Source organism: Sardina pilchardus, chromosome 2 (genome assembly GCF_963854185.1).
Source record: "Sardina pilchardus chromosome 2, fSarPil1.1, whole genome shotgun sequence".
Classification (NCBI taxonomy): Eukaryota; Metazoa; Chordata; class Actinopteri; order Clupeiformes; family Clupeidae; genus Sardina; species Sardina pilchardus.
Window position 1 is genome coordinate 11230197 of NC_084995.1, and position 17928 is coordinate 11248124.

Sequence of the window (17928 nt, forward strand, 5' to 3'; positions counted from 1 at the left end):
GTGACCCCATACCTTTGCTGCGTACATGGAGAAGAGACCCTTTGGCCAACTGCGTTCCAACTGATCTCTGTTCAATATCACACTGGCAGTCCACGCTCCGAGTCCGTGGTGAATGCCCCTGCACCTTGTGTTGGAAACAAGACCTGACGTAAGACAAGACTCTTGCCATCGCTAGAGTTTGTATGAAAATATTGCACATAAACCATTGGCTGACAGAGTCGTGTCCCCTACCCATTCCTTGCTGCAATCATCCATAGATGTGATGAAGAGTGATGGCAGAGCATCAGGCTTGAGCGTTAAGCTGGCAGCCACACCAGCCCGTTTCTGCTGCCAGTTGGTGAAGCAGTCCGGAGGGAAGTGGGCAGAGCATATTGTGCTTGAGGAATTCACTGGATGCTTCAGTCTGCCGTCGAGGAGAACCATCCACTGCTGCAGAGCTGATGGGTCTTTAGGGAAACGTAGTTGTTCAGTTCTGTTGCAGTCTTGGATGATGCAGATTTCTGACACCTTGGAGTCCGTATCCTGTAAGAGCTTCATCACAGGACAGCACAGGACAAGGGTCATTCAAGATTCAAGAGATTTATTTGTCACTTGCACAAACAGAAACAATAAGGAGTGAAATGAGGGTCCATGACAGCAATTTCCCACTGTGCAAAGGGCAAAAACAGCAGGAAAAAGTAGAAGAGGTCAAATAAAAGTAATAGATGAAGCCCACATTTCATAAACCAGAATCAATATCAGTTGCTCAATAAAAGAGACAGGCATGCCGAAAAACTTGAGTCTAGGCCCAGGAATAAGCTTTGCGTCATGATAATTATAGACTTCAGACTGAGCTCAAGACTATCATGGCCGGGCCCATAATGTTTTTGAAACAAAAGTAGGCTGACATACTGTAGCCTATGTTTTGGCCCTTTTTCGTGTCTTTATTGCAGCTTTGGTCTGACTATGTGTGTGGATGGTAGTTCTAGATAGACGAAATGTTGCAGCCCCTCTTTTCAATAACAGCAGCTTAGCAAGTCCTGCTTTAAACTGTCCAAGAATTTGAAATGTTTAGAGCAAATAAGCAACTGACCGTCGAACTTCACGGGGATCTTATGATATACAAACTGTGTCCATGCCTGTCGAGTGTTTGGATCCTTGGGAAGACTATGGCAAGTCTCTGCTTTCTCCGTACAGCCTGGAGCATTGCATTTGCGTCCGTGGCTCATTTTCAAATGTAGTTTGTAGGGTTCTACCAGGTTGTTTTAATTTTTCGCGGCGTGTGTCATACGCGCGTCTATATAAACATCCGAGGTCATGTGTGCGTCACGTCACATCCGAGGTCAAAAGACAAGACAAGACAAGTCAAGATGGCATCCGAATATATTCGCTCGCATACTTTCTTTTAGGTCTATGTTCGCATACATACGTACTAAATTGACGGTTGAGTATGTTCCTGACCGACGTTAGCTGACTATTCGGATGCAGGCATACCTTTTTAAAAAAAATAGGATTTCCTTGTCCAGATAGAAGTACTTACGACAGGTGGAGAGGTGGGCAACCTCCGTGATGGCACAACTCCAGATTTTAATATCAACCTCGATGCAAACCCCCTGCTGTACTCCCCGACGTTGACGAAGTCATCGTCTTCGAAATGCGCCGAACACAGCGCTAATCTGCTACCATAGCGTTCCGGTATTTCTCCAAAAATAATTTGTAACCATTTCTCCCTAAACTCTTCTTTCTTTGGCAGGCCATGCAATGTAGATGCTTTGTTTGGGCATAACGCACAGGTTCGATGTCGTTCTGCCATTGCGTTAAAACATCTGTAACTAAGCAGCAACTATCAGTGTACTAAATCAGAGCCCGTCTTATTAGACATTCTCTGACTAAATCAACTTAGATTTTGTCAGCAGTTCCGTGAGTCAACAAACCAACCAAGTGGGCAGGACCTATGGGCAGGACCAATAATTAGGCAGTGCCACGTAGCGAGATTGGCTCATTTTTTCTGCCTTTTCCTTTCATTGGCTATTGCATACAGAAGACAAGCGGCATAGATTTCAAATTTATTTCAAACTCATTTTGACCTGTTATTTAAAAAAAACAACAGGAAACATGGGATTTGATCGAGCCCTGTGGTTAGGCATTTTGGCACTGAAAGGCTATAGACCTATGTGTGTGCACGCACAGTGTGGGAGGGTTTTTTTACAAATTATTTTTAAAAGTGCTGTAAGCGATGTTACCTAGAGGACTTTTAAGTATCACTTTTAAACACTTTTAAACTGTTGCCCTTTTCTGATTGTATGTACCATTACCTTTTGTGTGTGTTTTTAATTATTATTGTTTACTTTGTAAACTATTCTTTGACTATATTGCACTTAGTTAGAGTTGAGGCCAAAATTATTAGCCCATCTGAAATTTTGGAACATTACTCTATAATTCTCCCTACATTTTTCATCCCTGATCAAATGTAAAAAATCAAACATTCACCAGTTTTATTATGTAGAATCTGGTGCATTTTGGAGTGTTAAAGGGGCCATATTATGCAAAACTCACTTTTTGCGGGCCTTTGTGTTCATATTTAAGCCTGTTCTTATAAACACTCCAAGCGTGAAAAAAAACCATCCATCCGTTTTCTGTAGATCAGTAGAAAGACTTTGGTGTCAAGAATAGTATGCTGCTGTGAGCCATTTGGATTGCTCCCTTATTCTGATGTAATACTAAGGGAATTTGCATAGACCAACCCTAGCACCAGGGTCTAACATGTGGTTGGATGCCGGTGTACCATGGTATCTTGTGATCAGTTCAGATTGTGATATTTGCATAAAATCACTGAATATTCAACAAGAACCCTCCCTACTTGTTAACAGCGCTCTGCTCTGCCTCCGCCCCTCGAGTGCTGGAGATTCACATTTTCAGGAAGCTGCAGTGAGCAAGATAATTGGGAATAAAGATCTTGCCAAAACATGCCGACATCACCGATTCATGCAGGTGTGCTTAAGCATAATCCACACAAGATGCTCTAGAAAAAGGAATTGTTCAAGTAAAACAAGGTTTTATTGGGTTTCGAACATGAGTCTCGCGTGGGCAAAATGGTCCATCAGCTGCATCTTTACCACTGCACCACGGTAAGCAATGAGCAACTGTGGGCTAGCGTAGCTTATTATACTGAAATCATGACGTCCACGTTAAGTGGGATGGCTCATGACATGAGCAAACAGAATGCAAGCCTTAAATAATACAGATTTATGTCATAGGCTACAGTAACAACAAACGGGCATGACCTCATTCCAGACGTTGTTCATTTTGAGGGACAGAAACACGTTATCTAATGCAAAAAACATGAAGATCACTGGGCCTCGAACTGCTCATTAAAACGTCAAGATTTGTAACTGAACGCCCTTACTCAATTGCACCACAAATCTGCTGAAATGGAGTTAGGATATTTAATACATGGTCTTCCCAATAAATGAATAGCTATATGTTATGTTGTGACAATGTTTGTCAGCCGATCAATATTTAAATTGTGAATCATCTCACAGAATGTCACATGCTTATCTCGAACAGATTTTTAAAAGGCTATGCTGCTCGTAGCCTGTTGCAAAACATTCTTCAGATGTATTGCTAATGAACGTAGGCTATACTTAACAATGAAATGATCACATTTTTGCCTTACTTGTTCATTTTACCCCAAAAACAGAATAAAGTGGTAGGGATCATGCCTGTTTGTAGTAGCTAGTTGAAGCAAGATGCCTACTTTAGGCTATGTTTCGAGACTTGCATGCCCATGTTAAATTGTGATATCACCAGTTAACATAGGCGTACATTTCTCACACTATGTTAACCTGTGTTAACTTTGACTAAAAGCCCAATAAATTCGTAAAAATCACCCTACTTTTCCAGCAGCTTGTAGTGTAGGGGTATAAGCCACTATTGATGGGATGTTTTTGTCCACGACATCCACGGTTCGAATCTGGCCATCGCTAGGTAGCTAGGCTACATTGTTTCATTTCATTTTTTGCTATTAGCCTAGCATGTGTCGTATTTGTGTGATTAATGCTTAGACGAACATGTATTAGACATAAACTGGTGATGCTTTCAGCCATATGCTATCCATGATTTTCTCTCACTTGCAAGCATTTTGTGAAAATACAAACTCTAAGGGGCGGAGGCAGAGCAGAACGCGTTTAAGAAGTAGGCAGGGCCTTTTTGAATATTCACTGATGTTATGCAAATATCACCAGTTAACATGAAAACCAGTTAAACTAGAACACCGGCTCTGTTTGTAGTCATTTTCACCTGTGAAACGAGCGGCATAATCAATACACGCAGCCGGAGGCGTGGCCAGCCCAGAAATGGCTCAATTTGGGAGAGACCAATTCTAACCTTGTTTAAAAAGAGGTATAATATGTCCCCTTTAATATTATTATTAGGAATGCTTAATCTCAAATTGTGTGAAAAGTGCAGTGTTCAAAATTATTATGATTTCTTTGCTTTTAACCAACCAACCTGTCACCTTTCAAGCCGCCTTTGCAGTCAGTTAAAGGAATATTTCGGTATTTTACACTTTAAGATCTTTAATCTTGCTATAGAAGATCGTTGAAGACCAGTTACCACTCGATGAGCTGCACATTTTTAAAAACGAACGTTTAGGGGTGTTTTAAGGACAGAATAGTCCATGCACATAGCGAGCAATGTTAAATCCATACAGAGCTCCATTCAAAGCTAACAAATTCCACAAACAGGCTCAATCGTCGAGATTTCGGTGTCAAACACTCGTTTTCATGCTAGGCAATACAGAAAATGGGCTTAAAGTGTAAAATACCGAAATATTCCTTTAATATCCAGACAACACCTGAACACCCAATCAGCAGTGATTGATTGTTTACCTAAAGACTTCAAGGAACAGGCCTACATGCACTTCAACACCTGTCTGAGAGGGGACTGCCTTTACAGGCATGCTGAAGATGAAGGAAATCTGTCTGGACCGCAGAAAGAAAATTATTGAGGCATATAATATGGAGAAAGACTATACTGTAATTTCTAGATGCTTTACAGTCTGTAGAACAGCCGTGCAATGCATCATTACAAAGTACAAAGAGTTCCCAGTTTGTGCATAACAAACCTAAGTGTGAATGAAAATGCTAAATATCTCAATCTGTAGAGAGAAAAATCATCAGGGATGTTAGCAAGCATCCCGGCACATCCGCCAAAATGATAGTTGCTGACCTTGAGACCTCTGGGTTAAAGTCTTGAGGAAGACAGTAGCGAGGGCTTTTTATTGTGGTCATCCAAGGTCATTGGCCGAGAAAAAAACCCATTACTCTAAAAGGGTCGCTTCAAAGTCAGACTGAACTTTGCCCATACACATTTAAAAGCTAAAAATGAGTTTTGGAATGAGATTAAACTGGAGCTGTTTGGGCACATGGATCAGGGCTCAAAATTAGCACCAGCCACCAGCCAAATGTTTGGCGAAAAAAGGGAAGGCCTACAACCATACAAATACAGTTCCCATAGTGAAGCATGGTGGTGGGAGCATCATGTTATGGGGCTGTTTTGCTGTCTCAGGCACAGGGAGCCTTGTTTGGGTGCATGGGATCATGAAAAAGAAAGATTATGTTGACCTTTTGAGGGATAACATCAAGACGTCTGCTCTAGGCTTAGGTCACCATCAGCTGTCTCAGGCACAGGGAGCCTTGTTTGTGTGCATGGGATCATGAAAAAAGAAAGGTTATGTTGACCTTTTGAGGGATAACATCAAGACATCTGCTCTTAGTCTAGGCTTAGGTCACCATCAGGTCCTTCGGCATGAAAATAACTCAAATCATAGTGAAAAGTGGTCTAAAACGCCCTAAAGGATACCAAAATCAAAGTGCTGGAATAGCCTACACAGAGACCAGACCTCAACCACATTGAGATTATGTGGCACGTGCTTAAAGCAAGAGTCCATACAAGAAAACCATGCAGAAAACGTTTGTCTAGGAGCGCTTCTTGGACTCAGAAAAAGTTTGTTTGAGGTGCACATTAAACCTGTCTAAAAAAAACCTCCAATGCGTTTCGGCAATGTAGCCTTCTTCAGGGAGTCAGGGTTCAGGGTTTTGACTCCCTAAAGAAGGCTACATTGCCGTGCAGTTGGACGAGCTGGAGCTAAAGAGTGCTTAAGAGATATGTGCCAACCTAGTAAAAGACTATTCAAAGAAGTTGTCTGTTAAAGGCTACTATTGACTATTAATGGTCTGGGGGCTAATAATTTTGAACATGTTAATTCTTGCTTTTCTTGTCACAAATCAGAGCATGAGTAAAAAAATGATCATCAAACTCTGTGGGCATACTGTCTTTGCTCTTTCGTAATCATATAAACTATGCATATTTTTAGAAATGGTAATTTTCATATAAACAAAGGATTATGTCTGAATTCACAAGGGGGGCTAATCATTTTGGCCTCAACTGTATGCTTTTATTAGCTACGGTATACTTGTTTGCTTTTGTTTGTAAGCACATTGAATTGACCTCTGTGTATGAAATACGCTATATAAATAAACTTGACTTGAAGTAGTATCTTTGTAACTAAACTTGAATGATAACTTTAAGAGTCGTTGCATGAGAAAACCAGGCAGAGGTCGGAAGATGGGGGTCGGCCAAATCGTCTCATACTTTGTATGTGTGTTATATGCTACCTAGTCTCTATGGAAATAGAACGCTTATGTTCATGTCTTTATCAGGGTAATCAGGGTAGCCATTGCAATTTCAGTCATTTTCTGCCATGAATTGTTGGATGAAGATGAATGCTCCACAGGCGTAGGGCCTTGGCCTGCACTTTATCCAACCTTGTGTAGTGTAGCCTACATCCATAAACAGCCTACATCTGTCAAAAACAGAACGGATTAAATACACACACACACACACACACATAACGTCCCATTGTCTGCACATAGCTCTTTACCCATTCTCTGGTCAACTCCAGAAAAAACATAATCAATCATAATAAACAATTTTGGGCTACATACTCCCTTGCGGAGTTCCATATTCTATTGAGTAGGATGTGGATTCTTACTAATCTCAATGGTCCGGCCTTTTGAAGAAATCTCTAACCCAATTGAAAATCCAACTGCCAATTCCCATCTTGTTCAGTTGAATTAACATAGCCTATTTATAACATATTCCGTCCTTCCCTGAAGATGCATTCTTTATCCACATCCCACATCCAGAGCCATGTATGGCTCTGCCCACATCCACCAAAGAAACCATAGAAACCCAACAGAGTGTTTGTAACCTTCTCGAATGTGAGGATAGATACATTTGAGACTCTAGAATGCGGCTTTGTTATCGAAAGTGTTGCTGTAGCAACTGTAGTGATCTGTCACCTGACCCAGACCTGACCCAAAGACGACAGGGTGGTTGCAGGTAGGCTTGGCAGGTAGACTAATATATCAGCAATATAAAATAACCATCTCAGTCCTAGTTGAGATGGTCGTGGTTGTAATTATAAATAACTTACGATCTTCGAGCTTCATTATTTGGTGTACAACGATAACAAATAGGCTAGGCTATGCTAGAGAGAGAGAAAATGATCACTTTTAATGCAATCTTAAATTTCCCCTATAGCCTATGCTACACCGTAAAGTTACTAGTTTTCTGTGTTCCGAGGCACAATGCATCGCTTGTTAAATCAACCAAATCAATGGAGTCCAAGGCTATAGCCAGAAAGGGTTAAAGCAAGCGGATAGTAATGAAGGATATTTGCTATAACGTTGCATTACGTAAAAAATGGCAGAATTTCGTGGCAGCAGGGCCAGGTTGATAATACAACTGCAATGCATTGAATGCAAACCATTTCAGCTTTTGGCAGGCTGCTGCATGACCATAAAATAAATTATTGTGGCGTGTTTGAATATTTTTTTTAAATGTTGGCCTATAGGATAACCATGCACAATGAGCTAGTCTATGGCTGCTTAAGAATGCTACCCTGAATATGCAGACTAGCTTGGCTAGAATGTATGATTATTGAAGACAAATAATATATTAGATTACAATATTTAATGTTAAACCGTCTAAATGCTAAATATAGGCCTATGTATTAGGCTACATTTAACAGAATAGTTCTACATACACATTTACAATAATGGACATGCCTATGAATTCGATAGTTCTGCGCTTAAAGTGTGAACTGCTGACAAGTGAAAAAGAATCATTTGAATTTTGCAAAGACAAGAGCTGGTAGAAGGGTAGACGTCGAGCCAGCTAAATTGAATAGATATTAGATAGGCCTAACTGTTTCCCCAAGAGAAAGTCTGAAGCTGAAGATGGCCTGCCCTTGGACCACCATCTCTTTAAATTGAACCCTATGTGGATTGATGAAGGGAATACAGTTAGTCTGTGTTTCCACAAACCTTTTTGTTAAATGGATGTACTCTAGTAGACTAGCACCACCTGTAGGCCTATCTCAGCTCATTTTCTCCTCTTAAAGGGACACTTCACCGATTAGCATTAAGCTTTATCTTTAGAAAACCAGACATGTTTTTGAATGGTCGTGCATCATTCCCTCAGTTTGCCTTGAGATGGGAGAAATACGGATTTCAATGTTGGACTTCCTGCTTTCAATGATGTAAAAATCATCATTTTACATCATTGAAAGCAGGAAGTCCTATTCATGGGTTTCATTGAAATCCGTATTTCTCCCATCTCAAGGCAAATTGAGGGAATGATGCTCGACCATTCAAAAACATGACTGGTTTTCTAAAGATACAAAGCTTAATGCTAATCGGTGAAGTGTCTCTTTAATGCATTTACGTTTCCCTCAGCCATCAGGACTGCTGCCCAGTCAGCATTGAGAGCTATTACGTTAGTTTCAAAAACAAAACTGGCAAGGAAAACATTTTGGAGAGCCCTGATCTACATGAGTCAGATCACTTTTTAGCACTCTGAGTACATAATAAAAGTGGGTTGACATTTAGGAACAAAATCTATCACTATACAAACCTTCAGTCGTTGTTCAGTTTCCCAGGTAACCGGTAGCGGGGTGACTTCATCCATGGCGACCCGGATAGATCGACTTGCTGAACCAAAACCCAACCTTCTGAGATTCCCTGACAGGTAGGCCACTTTGCATGGGGAACACACACACACACACACACACACATCTTTACTACAGATTAAACTCTGCTGTGTTGTAAATCATTCACACTCAGGCAGACTTGTTTATTGTCCTCCAGACGTTCTTTATACTGGTTAGATAAACTGCCACCACAACGAAGTGGCCCAACCAACTTCGGTAAGAAACAAGACTTGACTATCCATGCTTAACTACATTCTTTTCTATTCCCTTGCTGTGTTCACGTTTTTATGTAACCTTGCAATGAGATGGACTTGCACCACTGATGCCTAAGGAAATTATTGTACTTTTAAGAGTGGCGGGTACTATTTTTGAAAAGCATGTAGTAGCCTAAGTTTTGATGACTTTTGAAATGTTGCTTGTTTTTTAATTGCAATATACACAGAGCTGTCCACACGATGGTCAGAGTTAACAGAAGGCAAGCGAATCCACTCCAAGTTTGAGCAAAGCAGGTATTTTCACGCCTTAGACTGAAACATAGCAGAAGGGTCATTCTATGAGATGGGTGCCTTTTCCACTATCAAATTGTCAACATTTTCATCAAAAGTAAACCTTTCAATTTGATCAACTTGTGGGACAATAAATGTCTGAACTGAAAGCGTCAGCCAATTTCATGATAAAATGGCTATTTTAGCGGTAAAGTTATTGACTTAACATACATGCCTTCAATTAGGAATGCAATGATGGTGTTAAAACTATAATACAAAACAGTTATGTATGTTTAATTTGTGTGAATGGGTGGTGGATTAAGGCAGACCCCCTTATAGTAATGAACAGCACAGCAAATAAACAATGTGAAAGAATGCCAGATTTTTCGACTTAGTTTCTTGGGTGCTCTATAGGCAAGCATTATAAAAATTGTCTTTGTGTTTCATTTCAAGTAACTGTATGCTATTGACAGACAAAACACGTCATGTGATGGAGTAGTATGTGCCTTCTGCATCTCGTTCTAGATGCAAATGGCACCCATTCCATAGCATGACGCAGACACATAGTAATACTTTACTGCTACTGTTAGCAATAGTAGTCCTTCAATAACTGAAGGATAATGTATGTGTGTGCATATGTGTTGATGAGAGAAAGCTGCTCCATGCACAATTTTAGTTAGCCAAAGACTTCTATTGTTTTCACCTACAGTGCAAGACTGCCAAACTTTTATACTCATAAATATCGATGTTGGCCATTTCTCTGATGTGAATCATCCATCAGAACTGCTCTCTCCCTCCCTCCTTTTATCTCTCTCTCCCTCCCTCTCTCTGTGCAGGCGTTCAGCGGAGTGGTGTGTGAGTGCAGCTGCACGGAAAGCTCTCCCGTCAGACAGGGTCTGCTCCTTGGCCCTGCCACGCCTCCCTGCAGTTGGCTGGCAACCAGACCGCCCTCTTCTGGCCACAGTGAGAACTGCTGCATTCTCTCTCGTTTTTTTCCATAGATCCTGTTGATAGACAGTTACATACCTAAGTATACACATATCCAAAGCATCTCACATATAACAACTAGGTTGGTACTTTATTAATCCTGAGGGAAATGCGGCCTACAACGCTATTGTGGAGGGTATCTGTCCAATCCCTTAGGGAAGCATCAGAAACCATCAGCATATTAGCAATTTCCTGCCGTGAAAAAACTCTCTGTGTAGGTGCCATCAAGGGATCAAGTTTATTTCCTGAGAGGATACTGTGTATCTCAGCAACATATTTCCTTCAGGGCTATGCAGCATCATTACTCAGTTATGCAAAATCTTGATAGATAAAAGATAGACATACTTTATTAAGGGAAATTAGTGTTCTAGCAGCCATACAAACATAGCGCCCACATATACATTCATTCTATAAAGTGCCATTGCAGTGGTTAATTTTTTTTTTCCGGTGTCTTGTCTTTGCTATAAGCTTAGTTGGCGTAGCCTCCAACTGAAAACACTTTATATGGCTCAAATAAAACTAATTTAAAATGTTGAAATGGTCGTTCAAACAGGCAGTGGCTTTGCAGCATACACGTGACATGACATTAGAGTCGATAGTTGGCTTTTTAGCTGCCCATTTCTGCCCAATTCCAACCCAGCCCAACCCACGCCTGTTCTGGTGATCATCCCTGAGGTGGTGGTCGCTAGGAGGTCATGTGTAGCCAATCTTCTGGTCAGCTACCTCTCCCAGGGCCTCAGTGGGGTCCCAAGCTGTGTGTGATTGTGCAGGCTCTCTCTCTCTCTCTCTCTCTCTCTCTCTCTCTCTCTCGGTCTGTTTCCTCCCCAAATGCTGAGGCACTGCTCGAGTTTTCCAAAAAGCTGTGGAAGGCGCAGTGTGCGTGTGGCATACCAGCGCAGAATGATGGCCATGAACTTTCACAGCTCTTATGGCTCCCATGCTCATTACGGGTAGCGAGTCAGGACATGACATGGGGCCCTAATTTGAATGATGAGCAATGTGCAAAGTCTTAAATCTAACTGAAGCTGATTTAATATCTAGACAAAATTAGTTTGCTAATTTAGCGCCATGGGCAAGACCCTATGCACATACACTGACGAGTGAGCTCAATGCTTTCACATGCAAGAGTCTCTATAGTTCATGGATGAGAATTTTGCTTGCTAGTAGACTTTGTGGGATGGATTGGTCCGCACACTGGGTAGGCTCCAAAAATACACTTTATTTACTTCATAAAAGGCAACGTTTCAATCCGCAGTGGGATCTTCTTCAGGCTCTTTTGGAGCCTACCCAGTGTGCGGACCAATCCATCCCATTATATCTATACTTTTGTCCGGCACCTGGACTATTTCTGTGGATGTGCGCACCCCAACCAAACGCCCGTGCTAGTAGACTTTGCCCATCATTTAAATTAGGTCCTTGTCTGTTTTTTGACACCCATATCATTTTGAGCTAATAATAATAATAATAACAGAGAGGGTTAAGAAGGAGCGAGAGGTGGAAACGTTCGACCATTTCTGCGTTCTGTTTTCAATAATCAAGGATCTTTGATAATAATAATAATAAAACGTACTTGCTGTTCTAGTTGAATGTGGCAAATATGGCAGTTGCCAGCCCCAGGATCTGTGAGCTGGCACAGCCGAAACATGGCTCTCTACCGCCCCCATTAGACCACACTGGAAATGGCACTCCGCTTACCTCTGCCTCCTCACGAATCCACCTTCTTGCTGGTAAGACAGCCATATGCACACACACAAACATACACACACGCACAGACATGCAGACAGCCAACATACACCATGCCTTTCCAGCTAGGGCTGCTCACTTGGAAAAGAGTCTTAATATTTCAACTCTAGTTAAACAAAGGATAAATAAATAAATGCACCTTCACTTTCATAGAGTCACACTTACTGACAAAAACCCCCACAAACACAACCCCCTCACCCCCACCCTGTCCATTTAGCCAGATCATCCAGTAAAAATCCCGAGAGCACTCCTTGTTATGCCAGATAATTCAGTAATAATCACAAGAAGACTCCTTTTTATGCTGCGCTCTCCTGTTTGAATGGTCTCTGTCTCCCTCTCTCTGTTTACCCCCCACCCCCCATCCCTCAGCCCCAAAGACTGACCACCCCCAGTACCTGCCGGATCGCCCGGTCAGCTGGCCTCTGTCAGCAACTGCATGTGAGGCTGTGGCTTCAGAGCGTGTGCAGGTACACACTCACAGTCACACACTTCACAACATACACTTTCAATTGCAAACACACTCAAACACATACACGCACACACGCACACACACATGCATGCGCACACACACACACACACACACACACACACATGCACACACACGCACGCGCACACACACGCATACACACATACTGAGCAACTGCAGGTACATAATCTAATCTAATAAATATACATGTACAAACTGGGACTCTGTAAGGAAACATTAATCAGAAACACAGACGTGTGTGTGTGTTCACCTTCGTGTCCACCTTCACATTCACACTGTTACAGTTTTTCACAATTGCTATAATCTTAAACCAAAGTCCTTATAGGCAAATCCCTCCACTCGGCGGCCATATTGCAATACACTCTGGGCCCTTACTGGGCATTTCCTACCACCACGCCAACCTCGCTCCAGTGGCGCCATCACAACACATGACCGGCACAGTGTGTTCACATTCACAACACACCACATGATTGGCATAATGTATTCACATGACGACTTTTTGCCGCAGAACTGCCATATTGGCGTTACAAACTAACCCCATGTATTTCTATGGGGGATCTTTTGAGTGCTGTGTCTTATTAGACTAAACTCCATTCTCTGAAGCAAATGATCAGTTGCCTGATCACATTTCTTTGATCGATCCACCATTTGGCAAAACCTTAAAGAGTTTTCACACAAATTGCAGATCTTATAGACACTTTTTGCAAAGAGTACGTGTGTCTGTTTGTATACGTGTGTGTGCTTCTGTCTCTTGTCTGTATGTGCTAATGTGCACGTGTGCTGTGTGTGCATGTCTTTCCCTCTCTCTCGTGTGCGCGCGTGTGTGTGTGTGTGTTTGTGGGTTTGTGCAGGAGCTGTCCCAGCCTAAGCCCCGGCGTGGTCTGTTCGAGGGCTACAACCCCTACACCGTGAGCCCAGCCGCCAGGGCCGCCTCTGCCTCCCCTCGCATCCAGGAACTCAGCCTACCGCTGCCTCGCAAATGCAGGAAAACATAGAGAGAGAGAGAGAGAGAGAGGGAGAGCTCATCCCTTACTGCACCTATTTCAGCTGTTCATATGCAGTAATCATGTTACAATAAAATAAGAACATGCAGATTTGGCTCAGTCTGTTGTCCTTTACAGATTTGACCATCTGTGGAATAGAGGGCTCTTTTTTTTTATAGTAAAGGGCAAGTTAGAGGAATACATTGAGTGTTGGTGTTCTGTTGGGTTGAGGTCAGGACTCTGTGCAGGCCAGTCAAGTTCTTCCACACCAAACTCTGTCATCCATGTCTTTATGGACCTTGTTTTGCACAGTCATGCTGGGACAGAAAGGGGCCATCCCCAAACTGTCCCCACAAAGTTGGTAGCATGGAATTGTCCAAAATCTCTTGGTTAATACTGAATCATTCAGCGTTCCTTCTTTTCACTGGAATTAAGAGGCTGAGCCCAGCTTGGGGATTCTCTTGATGGACTGCATGAGAATCAGTTGCAGTGGCAAAGTTACTCAGCAAGGGGGCGCCCATTCTCTTCTGTCTGGTGCCATTCCTGCTCATCGCCATCAAGCTGAAAGTCAGATCTGCTCTGACACACACTCTTGCACACTCACTCACTCACTCACTCACTCACTCACACTGACCTCTCACTCACTCACTCACTCACTCACTCACTCACCCACTCACTCACTCACTCACTCACTCACTCATTCTCTCTCACACATTCATGCACACAAGTGCCATTGATTTACTCACTCTTTCATAGTAAACCCAGCCCGATCTGATTGGTTGAAGTACTATCCAAGTTTACAGAGCAATTTGAACTATGGCCATTGATCACGCCTCTTGTGCAGTAGTGCAGACTCCCCAGACGAACAGCAGTTGACCCCCCACAGAGTACTGACTCCCTGTCTCTCAGATATGCTGAGGAAGATTTTACGCAGTACTTTGTGATATGATAAAGAATTGAACCAAACAAAAAGAAGTGTTGTGATTGTGAAGTTGCATAAGGTTGTTGGAATAACGGCAGAGCAAATGCATGAATGTGCACCATAACCCTGCCAAAAGACCATAATGAACTGACTGAAATTAGTTTCTGGGATTTCTTAAACAAAGAGATGGAATTCTCATGAATTCACAATTCATAAATCTATATTGTATACATTACAAATTACTCGATTTGCATGCATATGCATACTCACCTTCACAAATTAATGCATAGAATGCATATTTAGTCTAATCTGAAAAATAATATCAATATTCTCTTTGGCATGATCTACTTATATAGAAGAGAAGAACTCATTCACTGACAATAACATTTAGATTTCTCTTTGCATGCTGTATCTGCAATAGTACATGAAACTGCCATTTTGTATAACCATTTGATACAATTTAATATGTTGAGGCGGCCAGAAGACATGTCTCTCTCTACCTACAGTAGGCCTACACAGTGACCTTTATCAGATTATTGTGTTGTGTACATGCAGTATGGACAGTATAGACAGATATGTAGAGTATGTACAGATTTGTGCAGTGTATTAACAGTAACATTAAACAAGTAGTACAAATAAGTGTATGTGCAGAATGAACAGTATAGACAGATATGTACAGTTGACTAAGCAGTGTAGTCTACAGTATGATGACATTAACATTTATCACATAATCAATTTATCAATTAACATTATGAGAGCAGTAGAATATTGGTACACAAGTGCAGTTACTGTACAGTATGTGCATTTTGTAATATCAATAGGATGTAATATATCTGGAGGATCCGGAGGAGTCTTTCAAGGTTCCAGAGGAGTCTTTCAAGACTCCAGACCCGTCCAAGAGCAGCTTGTCCACCTGGGCCCCTCCACTCCACCCCATCCACCCCCTCACTTAAACCCACCCCTCACCCCATCCACCCCATCCACCCCCTCACTCAAACCCACCCCTCACCCCATCCACCCCATTCACTCACCTCACCTACCCAACCCCTCCTCAATCACCCCTTGTCAAACCCTACTCCTCACAGACTGAACCTTGAATATTGATTGAGTTAAGTTACAGAATGAATGTTGAATATTGATTAAAGATCTTGAGTGAAGCTATAGTATAGAATAGTGGATATTGATTGAAGATATTGAGTTAACCTATATTGAATATTGATTAAAGATGTTTAGTGAAGCAGTAAAGGGGTTTGGCCCTAAACTGGCATGACAACCTTAATTAGCACCAACAGCTGATTGTTGGTGTGGCTTTCTTCTGAAGTTGTGCTCTGATGTTACTTTAATGGTGTGTGACACTCAAGTGTAGAGAGAGAATATTTTTGGTTTGTATGGTATGATCATATGGCATGACACCATAGTATTTGGTGTGACATCAATAAATTATGGAAAAAAGGAGTCAGCAAAAGACAAAAGCATGTTCTTCATTTTATATCAAAGTATCAAAATCAATGTAAAGTGTATTAATCACATTGCTGTCAACACAAGATTATTGATTGAGAACAAATTCCTTACTTTGTGTATGAAGGAAAATACTGCAAAATGTAATACATTTGCACAAGGAAATGCTAGATCTTGATGAAGTAATGATAGAAGATTATTATTAGGCTATACACTGACTGACTGAAATAAATAAATAATATGATACAGCCCCAATGTAATTGTAAACACAATAACGTCCATGTCACACCATATGACCATTTTAATCACTAACTACAAATTAGTGAGTACATAAAATACAATAAAAGACTATGCATATTTTTGGGAATGGGAGAGTCAGTTCAACAGGAACATTTTTTTCCCGCCTACAGCCTAACGTCAACCACTCACATATGGAGTGCACTGTCAGCTAAAATACTTTACTGATGAATCATACATCTAAGGTTACTTTAATCAGATGGGTGTCCAATAATAATATACTACTACTATTAATATTAATGATAATAATAATTGTAATAACTTTCTCTACTGTGGCAAGCAATGAAATCATCACTGAAAACTAAACTGAGTAGCCTAGATAAAGTTGTTACAATTATTATTGTTGTTATTATTATTATCATCATTATTAATCGAAGTAGTAGTAGTAGCAGCAGCAGCTAGCAGGCTAGTTGTAGTAATATTCTTTATTATTATGATTGCATTACTAACTTCATGGTCAGAGACTGGTATAACATTCCTACGCGTGGAGAGAACGAGGCGAGGAGGCGCGCCTTTTGCGCGGAGAGGGCTTGTGACCGTCCTCGCGCGCACACTCTAGATTGCGGCTTCGGCGGTGATGGGCGACGCGCCAACACTGGTCTTGGGGTTACTGCTGCGGTCAGAGATAGCCCTATGGCTGTAACAGATGTCGGACTCTGTCCTTGTCAGAGATAGAAGGACTGGATCGGAAAGGGTGTGGGTCTCTGTATCAGTCGGGGTGGATTGGAAATCCCCCTCATTGCGGCACAGGCGATTATGGGGCTGAAACTCTTTTTCTGCTCATTTTCTTTGAGAAAAGTCTCTAGAATCTAACAGCATACATCCAACTCACATGTCTCTGTCGCAGCTCTTAGTATCCTAGCCTTTTTCATCTGCCAAAACAGTTTAAAACTAATAATGATTTGAGTAGGCCTAGTCTAAATGAATATCCCATTAGCTCCCGTGGGCCGTGAATGATTTATAGTCTTCAGGTTGCAAAAACATCCCATTGTTAAAAGGTTTTTTTTCCCTTTATATTATTATTATTATTATTATTGAGATGGTGCCAAAAGAACACATATTGTTGAGTCAATATCTAGCATAGCCTACTTAGTGTCTTAAGAATTTCTCGGACTTTTTGACTACATTTGGAATGGCGGTCTATAAAGACAACGGAATATCGTGTAGTTAACCAAAATAATGAATGTATTTGGGCTTAGGCTACTATATACCGTAAACTCAAATTAATTAATTAAGTAGGCCTAAGATTATCGGCCCAAACCTGCTTATTTGTGTAAGGTTTGTATCACGAGTACCATGTCTATATGATATCATTTAATGCGTGCGTTTTCTCACAAATGTTAGGGAGCTGTCTTGGTGTGCGATTTAGTTATTCTTAGGCACTTTGATTCCTTGAATAGATGTGGAGATATGCATGGCCGACTTTCGGTTTTTTATTATTATTATTATTTTATATATACACAGGTCAGCTTGGTAGGCTAAAGCCCAGTGACTTCGGAAGATCTCTGAATACAGGGCGAGTCCGTGCTTCC

The 17928-nt window shown here is 41.4% G+C and overlaps 2 protein-coding genes across 4 annotated transcripts in view; one reads left to right on the forward strand and one right to left on the reverse strand.

Annotated features, from left to right (window-relative positions):
• Positions 1-1911, reverse strand: part of LOC134062986 (zinc finger and SCAN domain-containing protein 2-like) — a 20347-nt gene extending 18436 nt beyond the window's left edge. The window contains exons 1-3 of one of the 2 annotated variants that reach the window (XM_062518836.1): positions 1520-1911; positions 232-531; positions 13-124 (exon numbers count right to left, since the gene is read on the reverse strand). In XM_062518836.1, the coding sequence (XP_062374820.1) occupies positions 13-124; positions 232-531; positions 1520-1792 (685 nt within the window). In that variant the 5' untranslated portion in view covers positions 1793-1911. Of the gene's footprint in view, positions 1-12; positions 125-231; positions 532-1072; positions 1139-1519 lie in introns of those variants that run through there. The other variant, XM_062518837.1, reaches the window with a different exon arrangement.
• Positions 1362-13828, forward strand: spmap2 (sperm microtubule associated protein 2). 2 transcript variants are annotated; one of them, XM_062518838.1, is made up of 8 exons: positions 1362-1674; positions 8976-9072; positions 9192-9250; positions 9477-9543; positions 10356-10482; positions 12089-12233; positions 12619-12716; positions 13588-13828. In XM_062518838.1, the coding sequence occupies exons 2-8, from the start codon at positions 9011-9013 to the stop codon at positions 13729-13731; spliced, it is 702 nt and encodes a 233-aa protein (XP_062374822.1). In that variant the 5' UTR covers positions 1362-1674; positions 8976-9010; the 3' UTR covers positions 13732-13828. The 2 variants fall into 2 exon arrangements, with proteins under 2 accessions (XP_062374822.1, XP_062374823.1); XM_062518839.1 differs by lacking the exon at positions 1362-1674 and adding an exon at positions 7360-7383.
• Positions 13829-17928: the final 4100 nt, after the last annotated feature.

Coding starts and splice junctions, on each gene's coding strand:
- spmap2 (XM_062518838.1), top strand. CDS start 9,011: ATGGCGACCCGGATAGATCGACTTGCTGAACCAAAACCCAACCTTCTG. Junction 9,251..9,476: donor AAGTGGCCCAACCAACTTCG/GTAAGAAACAAG, acceptor CAATATACACAG/AGCTGTCCACACGATGGTCA. Junction 9,544..10,355: donor TCCAAGTTTGAGCAAAGCAG/GTATTTTCACGC, acceptor CTCTCTGTGCAG/GCGTTCAGCGGAGTGGTGTG.